Source organism: Oreochromis niloticus, linkage group LG19 (assembly GCF_001858045.2).
Source record: "Oreochromis niloticus isolate F11D_XX linkage group LG19, O_niloticus_UMD_NMBU, whole genome shotgun sequence".
NCBI classification, from domain to species: Eukaryota; Metazoa; Chordata; class Actinopteri; order Cichliformes; family Cichlidae; genus Oreochromis; species Oreochromis niloticus.
In genome coordinates this window covers 15,272,581-15,294,294 of record NC_031983.2, presented here as the reverse complement: position 1 = coordinate 15,294,294, position 21,714 = coordinate 15,272,581, and the positions used below count along the sequence as shown (strand labels likewise).

The 21,714-nt window shown below is 39.3% G+C and overlaps 1 protein-coding gene across 1 annotated transcript; it reads left to right on the top strand.

Annotated features, from left to right (window-relative positions):
- The first annotated feature begins 4,833 nt into the window (after positions 1 to 4,833).
- Positions 4,834 to 20,621, top strand: LOC100704653 (platelet-activating factor receptor). Its single transcript, XM_025901098.1, has 3 exons — positions 4,834 to 4,921; positions 10,387 to 11,214; positions 19,424 to 20,621. Exons 2-3 carry the CDS (start codon positions 10,396 to 10,398, stop codon positions 19,823 to 19,825), a joined length of 1,221 nt encoding a protein of 406 aa, XP_025756883.1. The 5' UTR covers positions 4,834 to 4,921; positions 10,387 to 10,395; the 3' UTR covers positions 19,826 to 20,621.
- Positions 20,622 to 21,714: the final 1,093 nt, after the last annotated feature.

Sequence of the window (21,714 nt, the reverse complement as noted above, 5' to 3'; positions counted from 1 at the left end):
GGGGTAGCTCAAGACTTTTGCACAACGCTGTACCTATTGACCTATAACTGATCTGTACCTATAACTGGTTTTAATATAAATACAAGAGATTTGTGATTTATGACACATCATCTCGTGGAAGTTCATCTCTATTTTTGTTATCTTGTGAAATTATTACTCAGCATTCTCTTAGACATGATGGACTGTTTAATGGAAGTTGATTCATGGAAGATGAATTGTTAAACAATATGGAAAACCCAATTTTTATGTACTGAAAACTCCTTTTCTGTCATTCTTCTTTACCATTTTCTTCCCTCTCACCTGCCTCACATGTTTTTATTTTTATTTCCTCATCACTGAGGATCTTATTGTCATGGTAACCCACTGGTCAAACCTTTTTTTAATGACTTCTTTTTTCTCACCTTTTCACATTCGCAGGGTTCCCTCGGAAATGTGTATGAGTTTTTGTAAATAAAAACATGAAATCAAATTTGATCAGAGGATCTCTGCCTTTATTAATTCCTTGCATTCTGATTGAATGCCTACAGTGATAGCACACAATGATAACTGAGGGCCAGTTAAGTATAGCAACATTAAATATGATGTCAACTGTGGTGGCAGGAGCAATACAAAGATACTGCTGTAATAATCAGGTGCAGGAGTGTTACAGATCTGCCACTCTGCCACACATGCCTGTGTACAACTTTGATGTGTTATATTAGTAGCGATGCTAATGATAATAAACTGCACATCAATCAAATCTCTATTTAGACTAGATGTTTAACTGTTATCATTCTGATTAATAGCTTTAATTATGATGCACTAACGAGACAGAAACTTGTTAAATTAGATATCCGTAAATTAATCACAGACATTAATGAAATGCATGATGCAGAAGTTACTGTCCGGATGTGCTATGTGAAGCAGGCAGAGTTAGGACGCAAGTACAGGACTCAGAAGCACAACTAAACTTAAATGCAGCTTTATTGTTGGACTCATTGGAGTACAAATGCTTGCATAATGATTTATTATACTTCAAACAAAATCCTTAATTAAATTGTCATTACCATATATAATCAACCACTGATGAAAGACCATTGATCAATGACCATTGGATCAGTGATCAATGGGGAATGGGGAATGGCTGCAATCACAGCATTGTAACCTTACCTTTTTAGGTAAATGGCCTCCTTGACTCCCCGCTCAAACCAGCATTCCTCCCTGTCCTGGATGTGTACATCCTCATCATTGAAAGGGTGGGCACTGGCCTGTAGGTGTGAATGGACTCTGGAGTCCTGGCTTGACGAGTCAGCTCTTCTGTGCTGTGCCATATGCTTCGCCAGAGGTCGTTTGATTTCCCACACTATATTACTCTATTTGTACTGGGGGAGCTGATCCTTGGGGTGAACCAAATTTTGGCGCAGCATGTTTTGGGATTTGAAAGTCAGAGTATTTATTTGGGTTTCACCCAGGGCTGTGTAGGCGTTGGTTGGATAGCAGTGATGGTCACCTTGGGGTGTCGGTTAGAACACACAGGACGTTCAAATAAGGTTGTTCCTCCTTTACTGTCATTCTTTAACACAACAGCACAGTAATGCAACCACAGGCTTACAGATGTGACATACAAGAACTCACAAGTGTGGGAGTGTGTGTGGTCTGCAAACAAAACATATACAAAGTGTTGAGTATAATAAACATTCAAGTAATGAACTATGCTTCTGTACCATGCAAATTATGCAGGAAACCGGTCCCCACCTCAGACTCAAACACGACAAACCTCTTCTACCACCTACGCAAGAATCACGTGAAAGGTGAGAGTTTACATAGAAAATGGCGCCCGTTAAAACTTATGTCTAAAATTGTATAGTTTCATGCATTGGTCAAAACACTTGACTCCAGGTACATGATACTCAGTTGAAAACACTTCACGCACGTTGAGTTGCCCTAGAGTTGCCCAAGTGTGTAACATAACAGCATAACATGAACCAGCCAGATAGTGAACAGATTAATAAACATTGCACTTCTACATAAGCCGATTCTCTAAATAACATAAAAGGCTCAAGACTGTCCTTTCCAGGCAGGAAATAGTGTCTACTTACAGTTCTTTAGCGTCCTTAGCCTCTTGCTATGTGTTAGCTTAACCCCAGTGCTCTGGACCACAACTGCTCTCACTTGCCAGAATTGGGCTTCGCCAGCCCCAACTTGTTATAAAAGTCCACAAGCTGGACCTGAGATCTCCCTGAAATTTGAACAGCCACTTTAACCAAGACCAATTCTGGTCTTATTGGTCAAAGTCAAATTACCGTATCAAGCAATGATACAAAACACTAAAACAGATTCAATAAAACTTTATGTAACAAGTGTCACCTGGCAGTTTGCTGCCTTGTGCCGTGTGATTGATAAAGGAACTTTGACAGGGTAGTGGTGCGTGAGGTGAGGTCAGCGCTCTTAATCCGTGTTGTTGGACTTTTTAGTGTGACCACAAGTTTTAATGGCAGAATCAATCAAGCTCTAGATCAACTGCGCGCAGGGAAACCGATCAATATTGCAGGTATATTGGGTGTTTGTTTTAGATCTGTGATTTTGCATGGTTTAATAAAATTGATGGGTTTATTGGGTAACATTTTAATCAATAATTTTGTTTGTGTTTTGCAGCTGTTGTTGTGCTGCCTCTGCTGTCCTCTTTTTGTTCTTTTGGTTGATTTGTAATTTTGTTTTGGTTAGTCCGTCGAGCCGTAAAGGCTGTTATGAATGATTGAGAGTGAGCCTTGTAAGGGCGGACTAACCTTCGTTTATTTGTTTGTGCCACTTACCTTTATAAACCCAGGTTGCAGGTCATGCATAGCGCTGAATCCCAGCTGTACTGAGAGCCAAATTGTTTGCAGTGCGTGCCCACAGGTAAATTGATAGCAGTGTCTCTAAACTGGGTGTGACGGTTTGCAGTGTAGTGTTATTTGCTCACACCTTTGGTTTGATAGGTCTCATGTGCAGTATTTCTTTCACATTTTATTTGACACCTTAGTGCTCAGTTACATTTATAAAAATGGGTCATCCTTTCAGATCAAACATTATAAACTCTTATTCTCGTGAAAACTACAGTCGTTCTTGGACCTTTTTCAATGTAGCAGCAAAATGTTACTCAAAGGACAGAGCCTTATCAAGAACAACCCCCCGATACTTAGAACTATCCACCAGTTCAATGGCTGCACCATTTACTACTGTTAGTGCAGGATGGGGGGATGGCTAAAAGCTAAAGGATGTGGCTGAATAGTATTGAAAGCTGAAGAAAAGTCAGTAAATAGGAGCCGAGCATGGGCTTTGGCCCCATTGAGATGGCGACATAGGAAATTTAATAAAGTGACCACAGCATCATCAACACCCCTGCAAGGCCTGTATGCAAACTGTAGTGGAACATTAAGCTTTTCTACCTGCTGGAGAATCTCCTTCCTGATGAGCTTTTCCAGTTCATTAATGTTTTCGGATGACTCCGTAAACACCGACCAGTCAGTGCAGGCAAAGCAGCCCTGCAGGGCTAAAGAGACGTCGTTATCATACCTTTGTGGGGTGTTTCCTCACCTTCTCTCTCCGTAGCACAGTCTTATAAACAGGCAGGAGATGCACCGTGTTTTGGTCAGAGGATCTGAGGCGGGGCCTGCCACAGATGTATACGCACCTTTAATGGAACCATAACATAGATCCAGAGTTTTATTAAAGCGTGTAGGAGAGTTCACATATTTATAGAAAGTGCCCAATGTTTTCTTCAAATTACAGATAAAAGTCCCACAGAATAATATTAGGGGCCATCGAGACAGAGAGATTGGAGCAAGTACACGAGGTTGTCAGTCGCAATCTTCGAATTTGCTTTCGGATGGATGTAATTAACGGTGATGTTGATTTGTAGGAATTCCCTCGGCAGGTAACGGCCTGATAGACACAGAGAAAAGCTTAATGTTTGGCAGACACACCTGTTCACGGTAAAGTTTTTACACCATTTCTGATTAATAAACTGCAACAAGAAAGCCAAGCGACTGCTGCACTCCTTTTGGTTTGTGCTATGTGATGCAGAAAGGATGGCACAGCGACACAGGACCTGCGTCTACTCTGGTCCTGTTTTATTTTAGGATAATTAACCTCCAAATTTTATGTTTCATATCAGCATGTCCTAGTCATTCCCCTTTTAAGGACCAGTTTTCCTGTGTAAGCAGTTCTTTCTTTACTTGGTAACATCATTTCTTTGTAGTAGTTTTCGGTGTTTCATGTTATTATCAGGTGCATGAAATTGTGGAGGTGAACGTTACGTATTTTGGACCATTTTTGTAAATAAAAACATGAAATCAAATTTGATCAGATGAGCTAGGCCATTATCCTGATTGTTTGGGGTACATGATGATAACTGAGGGCAACTCAGGTACATATGTCAATATTAAATGTGTTGACGTCTCAAACTGTGGTGTTGGGACCAATGACAAGATTCTGCTCTGATAATGTCAGTAATAGGTTTTGATAAAGTTTCTTTTTAACATGAATTGCAATTTATGCTCATAATAGAGTTGATGCACTCCTCGTTAGAAGGATAAAAGCATTAACCTCAGTGTGAAGGGTTAAGTGTTGAAAGTAAAACTGCTAAACGCTTACAAAACACAACTTTTAATTAGGGAAAGGCGCCCGTGTGTGGGTGTATGATAACATCCCGTTCTGGTATTGATGATAACATAACATAGGGTGACCATATTTTGTTTTTCAAAAAAGAGGACACTTGGTGGGGGGCGTGAATTAATAAGAGAGAGAGAGAAAAAAAGAACGCCTAGATACTGCTAGCATAATGGGCAGGTTTTCGACAGGGCTCCCACACAAATGCAAAGCAGAGGATGAAGCATCGCCAAAGACTAGAAAATATGGTAAAGCATATCTTGCCTTTAGCTTCACCTGCACAACTGCCAAGGTAGGTCTCTGACAGAATTACTTTCCCCTGCGTTGGGAGCAAATCAGGGATCGTCTGTCAAGGTTCTCAGTCATCCAGGTCATTGTAGCCTAAGGAGCTTATATGATGTCACCAACTGTCCAATGTTCCCTCTAAACTGCGCACGTGCGCAATTGCACACTGCTGGCACGGTCTCTGCGCACAGAAAAATTGCGTTGCGCACAAAAAAAATCTAACCTGAATTGAAATTAAAATCAAAACTTTAACAATTGTGTTTTGCAGTGTTAGTCAGTAAGTAACTGGCTGCTCCCGTATGGGATTAGAACGATGCCACCTTATCCCATAGTCCAGCCAATGATGCGATTCACATTCGTATATACGCAGCTAATCAACGTCGTTGACAGGCTATGACAGCGTCCTTATGTGCCGACACCGGTGTTTTAGCTGGCAAAGCGGCGTGGCTGATGTGGAGTGAAGCCACGTTAATGACAACGTGTACAACCACTGGAGATGTGAGCAGGACAGACGGAACAATTGACGGAAAAAGTGTGGACTTTATACCAGTTTTTAAATTGTGTTGCTAGGCCACGTAAAACCAGAGTTATGATAAAAATATCTGCAATGTTTGGTTTTCTTCCTGAATACTGTCGTTGTTTATATTTACTGCGGGACGAAACCTTAAAAACGGCGTTTTATAAGGAAAACGCTCGAAAGCACTCTCTACCTGTGAGCAGAAACAAAACCAAAAAAACTCCCACCCTTTCCTATTGGTCGAAAAAAGTACCATGTCGACCAATCAAAAAATGATATGGCAAGTTGTTAAGAAACGGGGGGAAGTTTTAGGAGTGACGGCGGTGTTTTGAGATGTGAGAGATTTGCAACGTTTAGCGCAAATCTTGTGTAGTTAGTGTGTAGTTAGTGTGTAGTGTGGTCAATAGTTTTGTTGTGTGTGTCAGAACAATGAGGCGGCTGCTGAATGTTACAGGAGTGATACATCTCCTGTTGTCAGGCCTGCAGGTATCAGGCTGTTGTTCTCCTTTATCTCATAGGGGACAGAAATTATATTTTGGAGTGGCACAAATAATTTGTGTGGCATCAGATTTGATGCAGAACAGCTGATTGTTCTGTAAATAGTTTGAAATGTTTATTTAAAAAACACCTTGGCTGCATTTTTAAGTAAACAGCTGCAAAAAACTTTGTTGTTTGCATAACTCAGTTACTTTTTTGAAGAAGTAACTATATAATTAATTGCCCAGCATTGGTCACTATACTGTATTTTGCAGACAGAGAGTTATAGGACTCTCCCAGACCACAGACTCAGACTCATAATACAAGTCAGAGCTTTCTAGAAAAAAAAAAAAGAAAGTTGTGTTTTCAAAATTGGAGTTCAAGTTATTTTTACTTCCAATAGTGTTAACATACTACACAGGTCAATGACTACATTTTTGTTTTACATTTTCATTGTAAGTGGGCTAAAGCAGTTACTTAAAAGTAGTCGAACATAAATGTAAATGCTGTAATTTGATTATTTTAATAAACCATGTAACTTGGATGGATTAGATGCTGGCGTGACCACAGTGCACACGTCTGCTGTTGCTCACAGTGGTCCAAGGGATCGCTCAGGGAGTTTGTGTGTTCGCTCAGACACATGGAAAATTAGAGGGAACATTGCAACTGTCTGCCATCTATAATCCAGTTTTGAGATCCCTTCCCAGACGCCTTAACGCCCATGAACATCCTGGGCCTTTTGAGATTGGGAAATCACATGATAGGAGGGGGCAGGTTATACAATGGTTTTACCCGAAACCTTGGCTGATTGTGACCCACACCCATTTTCACACCTTGGCTCGTGTGATTAGGTAGAGGATTAATAGTGGGTCCATAACCCTTTTCGGGGACACTCGCATAGGGTTTAAATCTGGGACTCTCCACCATTTGACCCTAGAACTGAAGAAGCTTTTCAGATGAGAAGTGAAATGTCTTGAAGCAACTTAAAGATGTCCAGACGCTTTTCTTTCCAAGCGCTTTAGACTACAGAGGGATGGCGGCACAGGGTGAATTTGTGTAATTTGCTATATCATTTTTATATTTTGTCAACATTAAATGAAGGAAAAGAAGAAAAAAAACTGTCCCACAAAATGCCCTGTGGACATCTTTCATGTGTTATATTAGGAGTGATGAAAATATGCCAATGAAATCAAACAAAACATCAATCTGATCTTTATTTAAACTAGCTGATTAACTGTCATCATTCTGACCAATACCTCCAATTATGACTCACTGATGAGACAGAAACTTGTTAAATTAGATGCCATCTTCTGTACTAGCAGAAGATGGCGCTAAACATGTTCAAAAAAGGTTAATTTTAAGCAGTTATTTCTTAAATCCGGCCTCACAGACAGTGTTACATCTACAGTATATCTATGTAAAGTGTGGCAACTCTAAGATTGGTTGCAGTGGCTCAGCTTGGGGGAGAAAAAATCACAATATGTTTGTTATATTACAGGACCTTTCACGATACGAAAATATAGTATAGAAAAACACAGCTTTAAAGCTTTAAATTTCCAGTTTATCATAATAATGTAAAATGATTGCCAGATATTGAAAGCTGAGGTTATTCTGAAAAAAGGGCAAAGGCATTCACTTACAGTATGATCTCTGACCTTTTTACAGCAAAAATTACCAAATGAGTTCAGGAGGCTTGTATGATGTTTGGTAAATAAAGGGACACTTTCCTGTGATTATTTTCATGTTGGTTTGAAACAAAATATCAAAACTTTGCCTCTCTAAAATGTGAAATAGACACGGTGAACTGGCTTGATTTCACAATTTGACGTTATATTAGGTTGGATAAACCGCAGTGATTGAGGCTACATCAGTAACTTTGCCATTTATCCATTCTTATTCCCTCAATTTAAGCCCAAATCGATTTGATGTTTGAAGGCACACAGTGTTGTGAAATAAAAACTTTCCTCAAATGTGTTAAACTTAAAGTAATGAATCTATTTTGAAGATGTAAGGAGTAGAAAATATAGGTATTTGTGGTAAAATGTAGGGAGTAAATATAAAAAATCGTCAGAAAAATAAATACTCAGGGAAATATAGGTATCTGAAAATTCTACTTAAACACGGTAACAAAGTATTTGGACCTTGATACTTCCAACTCTGAGCACAACAAAAGGTGTCCATGGAGAGCTGTACACAGTGCATATTTAGTATGCATACCAATACACAAACACATCATAAAACAATCGCAATTACTAGTGTGTAACATTTTTTGCCCTTGTACAGCAAAGTAAAGCTGCGAATGTGAGAACTATTAGATTCTTTTTTCTAAAGAAATTCATGAAAGAAACAATGCCAAATAAAGAAGAGGGCTGCATAAGTCTCACACACTACCAAATAAAGACGTGCAGAACTGCAGATTCACGGGGTTTTCAGTGGAACAACTACTGTTAGTAAACATTAGCAAACATTTGGAAAAATCAGGCTGTGTCTTCTTCACGGGACTCATGAAATCGTGTAGCTGAATGTTCCTCGGGTCTTTCCTAAGAAGACTGAAATAACACCACCTCCACTTTGACCTGAGAGAACACTCCCACTCACACGCTCACAAGACGCACAAACTCCCCCTCTCTCTCAGAGAAGTCGCACTGTTGCTGAACTGAAGCTGTCAATTCATTCAAAGTGTTTACGCGCATCAGGAGATTGAAAACAGAAGAAGCAGTTGTGTAAGTGTACAGTTCTCCTCGTTATTTCTTGTTTTACATATTAAGACAGGCAGTCTTAATATCCTCACTCACTAATAATCATCAGTCTAATAATGTGTTTTAGTCAAGAAGAGAAGACACTAAAGCTAAAAGCATCTTTATTTTCACAAATCTTTCAGTTTTAATTTTGCTTGAAAAAATTGTCAGTTTATTATTTGATCAAATTAATCGCATTTTTCTGTTTCTGGTGTGCCTCCTTTATTCATTTCTTAGCTTCATATCTGTGAAAAATGAAGGTTTTAGAGTAGCCAGTGCTTTGCTCAAAATGTTTAACTTAACTATTAATTACAGTACATCATCTGATATTAATAGTTTGATGATGTCAGTAATTGAAAAATAATTGTAATATCTGAAAAGTACCTTACAGCTGTTTGTAATTTAACTGCTGCTGCTGCATAAGACAGATCCGGACAGGTTATAAAATAAACACCTGTGGCACTTATTCAGAAAAAAAGCCAGAAAAAATAGTACTCAGTTAAACTTGTTCACAAGCTGATAGTATTTAGCAGTGTCAGTTATTTCCCAGTAACAGGGATGTGTCAGTTTATCAAACAGCTTCACAGCTGATTTACTGTTGGACTACTGTTCTTTATTGTTGTTTATTGACAAGCTTGTTGTCTGTAATTTGTGGTTTACACATTCGCCTCCGAGAGTCTGCATTTGGGTCCTGCCCTGCCTGCTCCACACACAGTTCATGACACATTGTTCACTGACAGATTCTCCTCGAACATCTTTAGGTGTTTAGAGGTTGCACCGTTTCAGTGTCAGCTCCTTTACAGCAGTTTAAAGGCTGAGAACCACATCTCTGTTCAACCTTTGACCTATTTGCACTACTTTTGTTTTAATTCTGATGCTTGTCTTTGAATGAATTCAAGTCATGTCAGAGCGATCACTATCAGTGGCTTCAACTTCTATAACCATATTAGTCTTGGTGGCAAAACCAAAGATAAAACGAACCTAAAACAGTCACAAATCCAACCTCAGTCTTTCCCTCGTGGTCTGCAACTGAGTTTTCAAAGGCTTCATGATGTTACTGCAAGATGCAGATTAATGACTCTAGTTATAAAGTATTTGACTGACAGTTAGATCTTAGATGAGTAATAAGTAGTCTATGGCAGATAAAGTCCTAACAGGCCGTTTTATACAGAGTGTTGAGACGTTTTTTTGGAGGCAGATTATATTACTATGATAAAACTACAGCTGTGCAAAACAAAATTTCACATGAAGCATATGTTCAAATATGGGTGCGGTCCAACAACTCAGTGATTTCATGCTTCTGTTGTTCCCCTGGCAAGATGATCTCCAGTTTATAACTTATCATACTTCTGTGCCATTACATCAATTTGGAACATATGATTCATAGTACAAAGAAATGTTAAGACTTCTCAGTCTGTTTAGAATTACCTGACAATTTCAGAAGATGTGCTCAGATAACAACAAGAAATCAATTAATACAATAAATGTATGGCTAACAATTTATCTGGTAAATACATTTGTGCCAATAAAAGTTGATAGATAACTTAGTCCTTGCAGGAGAAAAGTGTCCTCTTTATTTATTTTACATCATTTTTACTCATTTAGTGGTTTTGTTTTTTTCTCTATTTATTTTACCTGAAATTGAAATATTACAAAAAAAATCTTTCCCTACCTTTGTCATCTGCATCAAAAGTCTGAGTAAACCATTGTACTGATGATAATATATTTTGTCTCCCACAGACAAACATAATGGAAATCACTCAATCAGTTACTATGACAACAATGAGTAGTGTGGAGTCCACAACCATTAATCCGTTCCTGGACTCTCAGTTTCGTTATGTGTTCATCCCGGTTTTCTACATCATCTTCTTCATCCTGGGCTTCATCTCTAACCTCTACGTGCTGTTTGTCCTGTGCTGTCTTCGTCAAGCCAAGGCCATGGGAGAAATCCACATCTACATGACCAACTTGACCATCGCTGATCTTCTGTTTGTGTGTGCTCTTCCCTTTTGGATTGACTACTATATGCGTGAGGGAGACTGGGTTTATGGAGATTTCATGTGCCGTGTGACAGGCACCTTCTTTTTCATCAACACCTACAGCACCATCCTCTTCCTTGCAGCCATCAGCATCAACAGATGCTGGGCGGTGACTCGGCCTCTGGACGCAGCCTCGTCGGACCGCAGAATTTGTGGGATCATTGTTTGTATTTGTATCTGGGTGTTTGTTCTGACGATGTCTGTTCCTTTTCTGGTGAGTCCAGGGATCAACAAACACTCTAAAAACAACACTGACATACGTCGCTGTTTTGAGGGATACCAGAATGAAAGTAAAGAGAAAAAGAAAACAGTGGCTGTCACTAATTTTTTAATAATTGGATTGTTTTTTATTGTCTTCTTACTCATTGTGATGTGCAATATCCTTATTGCTCGAGTCTTAATTTATAAAAACTCTCCTCAGTCTAAAATTCAGTCTTCAGAAACTGAGTCTAAAACACCAAATGTAACGTCAACGTTTAAACGACCCACAGGGGTAAAACGGAGGGCTCTCCAGATGTTGCTGGCAGTGGTGGGAGTGTTTGTTCTGTGTTTCCTGCCACACCACATAGTTCAAGGCCCCTGGGCTCTGGCAGTGCTGGAGATCGTGAATTACAGCGAGACCACTCGTAAGTTGCTGAGCGACACTCATCAGATCACCCTGGTTCTTATGGGCCTCAACTGCATTTTGGATCCTGTAGTTTATTATTTTGCCACAGGGAAGTTTAGAGGACTCATCAAGGCCCACATTAAAAAAATAATCACATGCACCCAAACTCAGAGCTACCACTTGAACTCTGATAGCAAATCAGAATCCTCCTAGGAAACCCACAAAGGCCGGGGTGGAGGACCAAAGTCAACATGGTGGGAGGAGCTCAGTGGTCATTGGATAAAGTATTTTCAGAAATCTCACTTATCCAGCATTTTGAACCAAACCCCATCTCAGATAAAATTCTATCCATTTTATGACTGAGATGAATCTCAGTGACTAACTGTGGAATAATTTTGAATCCTCAGTTACATTATTAAGGTGGCCATGAAACACTACATGTATTATAGCTTTTCTCAATTGCTTAAACACTATAACCAATCTTTTTTTTTTAAACTATTTTTCAAAAAGCACACCTATTTTCCTGAACTATAAACACTATTCCCCTGCTAACAGGCACATTAGTTAGCTAACATAACACATTAGGTTATATAATGTGTTATGTTAGTTAAATATATGACAGTTGTTTAGAGTAGTGCTCCACTGTGTAAATTTGCCTTTATACATGTAGTGTTTCATATCCACATTAAAGGTTGGAGAGGCTTGTTAGCCTTAATCTAGGAATTATACTTTGCAATCAGGGAGAGAGGAGAGGAGCATTCATTGTGTTGTGTGCTTGTACATGCAGATGGAATTAAACATTTACCACAGAGGGATGCTGGTGAAGCTTAAAACGACAGTGAGTGAGAGCGGTGGTTCACACAGTTCACAGTGCGCTGTATAGAGCTTGCTTGAAAGACTTTCCTTTTATAATGTATTTTCATGCATATTTGCAAATGCTTTTTCTGTCATTCTTCTTTACCATTTCTTCCCTTTCACCTGTCTCACATGTTTGAAATATTTCCTCATCACTGAGGATCTTATTGTCATGGTCACTGTCAGGTTTATATTAACGGATTGTCATTTATGCTTAAAAATATTTACTCATATATGGTTAGAGTTTTATAAAAGATTGCATAATGATAGAGGTTTGATCCTTAGCAGTCTGTAAAGACTGTGTGTGCCTTCCAGAGTGTTCTGGCATGCACACACACAGCTTAAGGTCATGAGAGAGGTTATATCTTCTCTTACTGATATATTGTATAGCAAACACATTTATATCTATTTTACTCTAAGTGCCTTTTGTTTAGATGAACTGCCGGACTTCCAGACCAGCAAGTATAGGGAAGTCGTTTATAGGGTCACATTCTATGGGAGGGAGCAGACAAGAGCAACTGGGATAAAGCGAAGGAAGGGCGCTTGTCGTGGTTCTCGCCCTCATGCATGAGTAACACAAAGAACTTTGACTACTTGTGTCTTGCTTTGCTGTGTAGTTGAATTCTCTCATTCCAGCGGCGGGTTTGTGCTAGACAGACCCATCAGTCACCCACTGGTCAAACCTTTTTTTAATGAAAGGATTTCTTTTTTCTCACCTTTTAACATTTGCAGGGTTCCCTCTGAAATGTATAGGAGATTTTGTAAATAAAAACATGAAATCAAATTTGATCAGAGGATCTCTGCCTTTATTAATTCATTGCATTCTGACTGAATGCCTACAATGATAGCACATGATGATAACTGAGGGCCAGCTGAGTAAGTATAGTAATATTCTGAAAGATAAAATGAATGGAGGAATGTGGTGGGTGTTGACAAATTAGAAGATGTGCTGTATCCTTTGTGCTTTCCCACTATTAACATTTTTTAACATTATGCTGACATGATTCATATTCTAGTATTATCAGATTGTTTCTCATTTTTAATATTCTGAGATGCACACATGGAGAACTTCTTTTCACTGCTACCTTATTCACAAGTACAGTTTGTACCTACTGCCCTTGTGACACCCCTGCCCCGGGGTTTGCATTTCCCCTGTAAACCAGGAACGTAAGGCATCTTAGTGGCATTAAAAGCCACTGTAAAACTTTAGTAAATAAATGTCTTGATGCATGCTCAATCATCCAGGTAAGGAAATCCCAAAAAAGTTGATTCTGTTCATCTGGATGGGAGAAACATTTTGTCACTCATCCAAGTGACTTCTTCATTTTCAGCTGACTGCAGGTTTCTCCAACCTATTTACAATTAATTATAAATACACCCAATAATCATACATCACAGAACACCAAAATCGTTTTAGCTTACAGCTTAGAATTGTGTAACATAACAGCTAGCCTTACCAGCAATCACACAGTGAACATTATAATAAACATTCTTCTACATAAGCTGATTTACTAAATGACATAAAAGGTTCAAGACTGTCCTTTCCAGGCACGAATCAATCTTACAGTTCTTTAGCGACGCACACAACTCACACCATGCCTAGATGTCCTCTGTGGAATCCGCTTCAAAGGTGGCTCTTGCTACGTCTTATCTTAACCTCAGTGCTCTGGATCATGTGCCCAAATGCGCAACTGCGCTCTCTTGCCAGAAGGGGGCTCTCACACACAGTCGACAGCCTTTCCAACAGAGAGATGAAGGAAGAGACGAAGAGATGAACCTGACCTCACAACGCATTGCTTGCCACTGGTACTAGTCTCAGTCATAATGCAAATGTACTGTTTAAAAGGTTGGGGAAACCTGCAAGATGAGTGACAAAACATTGCTTCCACTGAAAACGGTACGTGTAGATCAACAGAATTAACTTTTTTTTCGGTTTACTAAATAAACTATAGACTTTGGGTTCAGCCTAGGGAGATTTCCCAATTCTTGCCATTGCAGTTTTTGCATTGTTTGAACCGATAGACATCCAATGGTCAATGGTAACTTTACTGTCTCTAATGGGACATTGATTTACAGTATGTCCACACACCAAGCAACGCATACATTAAAAAAATAAAAAATGAACAGCCCAGGTTTCATCAGTAGAATCATCAAAGTCTAATGTGTAGTGGTGATGGCAACCACGCTAATGGTTTAGCAGGTATAAAAGACACTCTATGTCTCTTGGTCTTCACTGGTGGCGCTTTATACTGACGACCTGAGGGAAGCAACTGGAAATCTCTAAAGAGAGGATTGTCTGAACATAACATGACAGAGGTTGCCTTCCAAGTCTGGTCTTATTGGTCAAAGACAAATATCGGTACCAAGCAATGATACAAAACATTAAATCAATAAAACTTTCAAAAAAAAGGGTCATCATTTCAGATGAAACATTAAAAACTCTCAATCTCCTTGAAAAAATACAGTCGTTGTTGGACATTTTTCAATGTAGCAGCAAAATGTGACTCAAAGGACGGAGCAATATCAAGAACAACCTACAAATACTTATAACTATCCACCAGTTCAATGGCTGCACCATTTACTACTGTCAGTGCAGGATGAGGGGATGGCTTCCTGAATTCAATCACCATGTCCTTAGTTTTCAAGGTGTTGACATTTAAAAACGACTGATAACACCAAGAAACAAACTCTTATCTCCTTTGTAATTTCTTTTTTTACCTTAGAGATATTCCCTTCAATAAAAGCTTTCTTCCTTTCATGAATCAGCCTCGAAGACCATGATTTGTTATTTGGGAAAAAATGCACAACTTTTAAAGGAATAATCATATCTCTACAAAAGCTGCAGATAACGTCGGTCAGTTCATTAATGTTTTCGGATGACTCTGTAAACACCGGCCAGTCAGTGCAGGCAAAGCAGCCCTGCAGGGCTAAAGAGACGTCGTTATCATACCTTTGTGGGGTGTGTCCTCGCCTTCTCTCTCCGTAGCACAGTCTTATAAACAGGCAGGAGATGCACTGTGTTTTGGTCAGAGGATCTGAGGGCGGGGCCTGCCACAGATGTATATGCACCTTTAATGGAACCATAACAAAGATCCAGAGTTTTATTGAAGCGTGTAAGAGAGTTCACATATTTATAGAAAGTGCCCAATGTTTTCTTCAAATTACAGTAATTAAACTCCAACAGCATAATATTAGGGCCATCGAGACAGAGAGATTGACTGAGTACACGAGGGTGTCAGTTGCAATCTTCTGATTCGCTTTCGGATGGATGCAATTAAGTTGATCTGCGGGAATTCCCTCGGCAGGCGACAGCCTGATAGACACAGCGACAAGCTCAGTGTTTGGCAGACACACCTGTTCACGGTAAGGTTTTTAGATTATTTCTGATTAATATATTCCTCCTTCCTTCTGTAAGTTGATGCTTATGTATATGATGCAAAAAGGTTGGCACAGCGACACAGGGCCTGCTTCTACTCTGGTTCCCGTTTTATTTTAGGGTGATTTTCAAAGAATCTGTAGCACATTTTGCAGCATTTTTTTTAAAGAAAATTACATGTAACCAAGATCTGTGAATAGTGGCAGCGACTTTTCATACACAGACTAACAACTATAACCCCCACATTTTTATGTCTCGTATCAGCATGTCCTTTTAAGGACCAGTTTTCCTGTGTAAGCAGTTCTTTCTTTACTTGGTAACATCATTTCTTTGTTGTTGTTGTTCTTGGTGCTTGTTATTGTCAGGTGTATGAAACTGTGGAGGTGAACTTTATGTATTTTGGACCATTTGGGGCTTTTCTAAGAAGACTGGAGCGACACCTCCTCCGTCTTCCCCGAGAGAACACTCCCACTCACACAGTCTGATGCGTAAATTCCCTCTCTGTCAGAGAAGCCACGCTGTAAAATCATTAAACAACAGAAGAAGCAGACGGTAAGTGTACGGTTCTTTCTGTAATTTGTTTTTTTTAAAATGACACAGAGGATATATTATGACAGCAGGTCATGCAACATCAACTAACCATTGATAAAGCAATTACAATTATGCTTGATAATTTCAGTGTGGCACATATTCAGAAAAAAATACAGTAAAACTAACAACAAACAGAGATTATTATCTACTTATCTACTGTTGGACTGTTGTTCTTTATCGTAAGTTGGTTTCAAGCTTGTTCAATGACAGATTCTCCTCAATGACAGATTCCCCCTCGTATGTATTTAGGTTGTTAGACTTTGCACCGTCATTCAGCGTCAGCTTTTTTACAGCAGTTTATAGTCCGAGAACCACATCCTGGTTTAACCTTTGACCCTTTTTGCTCTACTTTCTGTTTTAATTCTGACGCTTATCTTTGATTGAATTCAGGCCTTGTGAGAGAGATCTCTAGTTCTGAAATCACTTTAGCGTAAGTAATAGAATGAACATAAACAAGTCAGAAATCCAACCCCAGTCCTTCCCTCATGGTCTGCAACTGAGGCTTCATGATGTATAGCGTTATTGTAAGATGCAGATTAATGAGTCTGTGTGTCTACCTATAAAGTGTTTGACTGAGAGTTAATAGATTGAGTAATAGTAGATACCTAGTCCTAACAGTCCTGACAGTCTCTTTTATAAAGAGTGTTGAGATGTTTGTTTACAGACAGATTATATAAACATGATAAAACACGGTCACAAAACTTCACAAAGCCTTTGTTCGAATGTGGGTGTGGGCCGAGAATCCAATTGCAGAATTCTCTCCAGAAAATTTCCTCAAATAGCATTTTATTACATTATTTAAGATAATGAAAGAAGAGAGAGCAGAAATTTTTTTAAAAAGGAAATAAAAGAAGTGAAAACAGATGAGAAGGAGAGAATAAAGTGGAAATATACACGGATCAGACATTATTGTCATGATTATCTGTTCCTCATGGCACAAAGTAGTGGGTGTGATACATGAAGGAGCAAATGATAATTTTGTCCTCAAAGTTGATGTGTTAGAAGCAGGAAAAATGGGCAAATGGAAGGATTTAAACAAGTGACGACCTTTTATGGTTATTCAACTGAGTTAGAACTGCAGCTCTTGTGGGGTGTACAGTTGTCAGTATTATAATTATCTGTGAAAAAAACCCCACTTTTGAAAACTTTTGAAAAAAAAAAGTAGACTAACTGAAACATTTTGTTGAACTTGGAAAAGTAACTAAAATAAAATACAAATATAGAGGAAACACTTGGATACTTGTACTGCTTTTCCTAAGACCTTCCTCTGACATATGCCCTCCATACAATAATAACTAAAAACAGTAAAAAACCCAAATTCTCTATAGAAACTAATGGAAAATAGAGTGAATTTAAAGCAAAAAGTCAAAATGAATTAAAAATAAAAACGAATTAGAAACTAGAAGACTAAACAGTGGTGAGCTACTGTAGTTTAAATTATGTTAGTGCTGGTTCTAATAGAAAAGTGTCAATTTGTTGTGTATCCTCTGAATGCACAGGTGTCAGAGCTGGACCACTGAGCAATGGAAGAAGGTGCTCTGGACTGGTTAGTCACATTTTCTTTTACATCCCATGGATGGCTGGATAAGTTTATATCTTTACCTGAGGGATCCCAGGATGAACTGGAAGTAGCTGGCGGTAGCAGTGTAATGGTTAGATGGGCAATGTTCTGCTGGGTACTGCTAAATCGGCAAAATCTCGAAGTGCCTGACCGTTTTTCATATTCTTACAGCTAAGCATTCACATTCTTTCTCTCTCTCAGTGAGCCTAAGTTACAACCTTGGCTTCCTGTGCAGAATGTTTTGTTCTCCCTAATCAGAGAAATAAGGTCGTGATTCTACACAAACAGCATTTCTTATAAATCAGTAGTATAATGCATCATAAAATAGTGTAATATCCCATTCCTGTTTTTCTCAAAATAAACCATCAATTAATTTTATTACATGTACCTGGGGATTTTCATAGCTCAGCCTCCAACCTCAAAATATACTGGGGCAGTCCCAGCAGCACATTGACACACAGAAATCAACAACCTTTGTTTTCTCAAAACTAGGTGCCTGCTGGTCCCTCTTTAGTCTGAACAACAGTGTCTCAGTAACTTTCCACTAGAAGATGGTCCCCTGTTATGTATTCTCTCCCAGCCAAGCGTGAGCCAGAGTCTACAGCATTCTACCCCCATTCTACCCCCCAAGGTTACATGGCGTTTTAGTTAATATAAAGCATAGAACTGAGGCACTTCAAATAAAATGTTGTTACTTGTTACTTTCATTATTTTAAACCTATTATAGTCATTTACTGTTGTTTTTATTTATTTGTTGCTTTTATTTATTATACCTGCCTTCAATGAAAGGACAACAAAAAGAAGTTATTCTCAAAGGCTTTTCCCTCCATTGTACGCTACCTTTGTCATCTGCATCAAAACTCTGCTTATCTGTCACAGGACATTGTACTGATGATAATATATTTTGTCTCCCACAGACAAAGATGACTCAGTCAGTTACTATGACAACAATGAGTAGTGTGGAGTCCACGACCATTAATTCCACTGAGAGTCTGTTCCTGGACTCCCCGTTTCGTTATGTGTTCATCCCGGTTTTCTACATCATCTTCTTCATCCTGGGCTTCATCTCTAACCTCTACGTGCTGTTTGTCCTGCGCTGCCTTTGTCAAGCTAAGGCCATTAAAGAAATCCACATCTACATGACCAACTTGACCATGGCTGATCTTCTGTTTGTGTGTGCTCTTCCCTTTTGGATTGACTATTATATCCGTGAGGGAGACTGGGTTTATGGAGACGTCATGTGCCGGGTGACAGGCACCTTCTTTTTCATCAACACCTACGGCACCATCCTCTTCCTTGCAGCCATCAGCATCAACAGATGCTGGGCATTGACTCGGCCTCTGGACGCAGCCTCGTCAGATTGCAGACTTCGTGGCGTCATAGTTTGTATTTGTATCTGGGTGTTTGTTGTGGCGATGTCTGTTCCTTTTCTGGTGAGTCCAGGGATCAACGTGCACCGTAAAAACAACACTGACATACGTCGCTGTTTTGAGGGATACCAGGGTGGAACTAATGACAAGAAGAAAAAAGTGGCTGTCACTCATTTTTTAATAATTGGATTGTTTTTTGTTGTCTTTTTACTTATTGTGATGTGCAATTTCCTTATTGCTCGAATTTTAGTTTGTAAAAACTCTCCTCAGTCGGAAATTCAGTCTTCAAGAACACAGTCTAAAAAGCCCACTGTGACATCCATATTTAAACAGCTTGCAGGGGTAAAACGGAGGGCTCTCCAGATGTTGCTGGCAGTGGTGGGAGTGTTTGTTCTGTGTTTCCTGCCACACCACATAGTTCAAGGCCCCTGGGCTCTGGCAGTGCTGGAGATCGAAGACGGCTTTGGCCACGTGAAGTACAGCGAGACCACTCGTCAGTTGCTGAGCGATGCTCATCAGATCACCCTGGTTCTTATGGGCCTCAACTGCATTTTGGATCCTGTAGTTTATTATTTTGCCACAGGGAAGTTTAGAGGACTCATCAAGACCCACATTAAAAAATTAATCACATTCACCCAACCTCAGAGCTACCACTTAAACCAGCCTGCATCACCTGTTTGGATTCTGGTAGCAAATCAGAATCCTCCTAGGAAACCCACAAAGGCCGGGGTGGAGGACCAAAGTCAACATGGTGGGAGGAGCTCAGTGGTCATTGCATAAAGTATTTCTCAGATAAGATTCTCTCCATTTCATGACAGAGATGAAATGGAGAGCATGTCCACATTAAAGGTTGGAGAGGCTTGTTAGCCTTATTCTAGGAATTATACTCTGGAATCAGGGAGAGGAGGATTTATTGTGTTGTGTGCTTGTACACGTGGAATTAACCATTTACCACAGAGGGGGGCTGGTGCTGCTTAAATCTACAGTGAGTGAGAGCGCTGGTTCACGCAGTTCACAGTGCGCTGTATAGAGCCTTCTTGAAAGTCTCCCCCACTGTGCTTTTATTAGTCTCTACCTCCATCATGTGGTTTAAATGCAGTATTGCTCACTTATCTCAGTGGCTGTAAAGAAAGCAGTGTGATCTCCAGACTGCACTAACGTCCCGTAAAGATGTGGGATCATTCTGAGAGTCAACATCCAAAGAAGTTTTGAAGAAACCTGGAAAACTATTCCTGAAGATTACTTAAAGAGTATTCAAGGTGTATTAAAGAATAAATGTGGTATTGTAAAATATTAACTTTTGCCCTTGTTAGAATTATGGACACTCGGGTTTTTCCTTATATGCATATTTGCACAACTTCAATTAATCTCTGCCCTTGTCCATCTTCTTTTTCAAAATATAAAGAAACAAGGGGTGGCTCAAGACTTTTCCACAGGGTTGTACCTATTGACCTATACCTCTAACTGACCTGTACCAATAACTGGTTTTAATATAAATACAAGAAATTTGTCATTTATGACACATCATCTTGTGGAAGTTGTTCTCTCTGAAATTTATGAGTTTTTGTAAATAAAAACATGAAATCAAATTTGATCAGATGATCTCACCTTTATTAATTTCTTCCATTCTGACTGAATGCCTACAATGAGGGCTAACCTTAATAGAGCAGAGGTGGGGAATTGTGCAGACGCCTGGTAATAAACTAATCATTTGATTCAGGTGTGTTGATCCAGGCTGATATCTAAAACATGCAGGACATCGGACCTTCAGGCCTGGAGTTCCCCACCCCTGTAAAAGAGTTACTTGATGGAACTGAATGCACCAATAACTCTACATCTGCAGCTCATTCCTCAAGGGAACCCTTATCAGTAGAGCAGTAGTCCATAAAGCACTTGTTGTTTCTCATTATCCTCATTGTTTGGGGTACATGATGATAACTGAGGGCAACTCAGGCACATATATCAATTTTAAATGTGTTGACGTCTCAAACTGTGGTGCCGGGACCAATGACAAGATTCTGCTCTGATAATGTTAGAAATAAGTTTTGATAAAGTTTCTTTTTAACATTAATTGCAATGTATGCTCATAATAGAGTTGATGCACTCCTCGTTAGAAGGATAAAAGCATTAACCTGACAGTGTGAAGGGTTAACTAAGACATAGGAGAGTTAAGTGTTGAAAGTGAAACTGCTAAACGCTTACAAAACACAACTTTCAATTAGGGAAAGGCGGCCGTGTGTGGGTGTATGATAACATCTGTTTCCAGTATTGATGATAACACAAGAAGAAATAGAAACTTTAAGCTGTTGGTAAAGCTGACGTCAACATGGAAATAAAACAACAGTAACAATAACAACTGTAGAGTAGGGAGGAGTTTTGTCACACAGGACAGGATCCCTGACTGGAGGTCAAAGACCGTTGCCATGAGGAAGGACTACGAGGAGAACAAATAAGGGAGCCTAGTCTAAACCAGGGCCTCTCCCCACAAATATTTTCTATTTCAATGTGTCTAATATATGCTTTGAATTATGAATTATTCTCCACTTCTCCGTGTCCTGACACTGAGAGCTCCACAGTTGTGCATCCTGAATCTCTAAATTGTTACCTAAAATAGTGTGAACTAATAAATTGCCTCCTGAACTTCTCTTAGTAGAAAAAGAACACCGCAA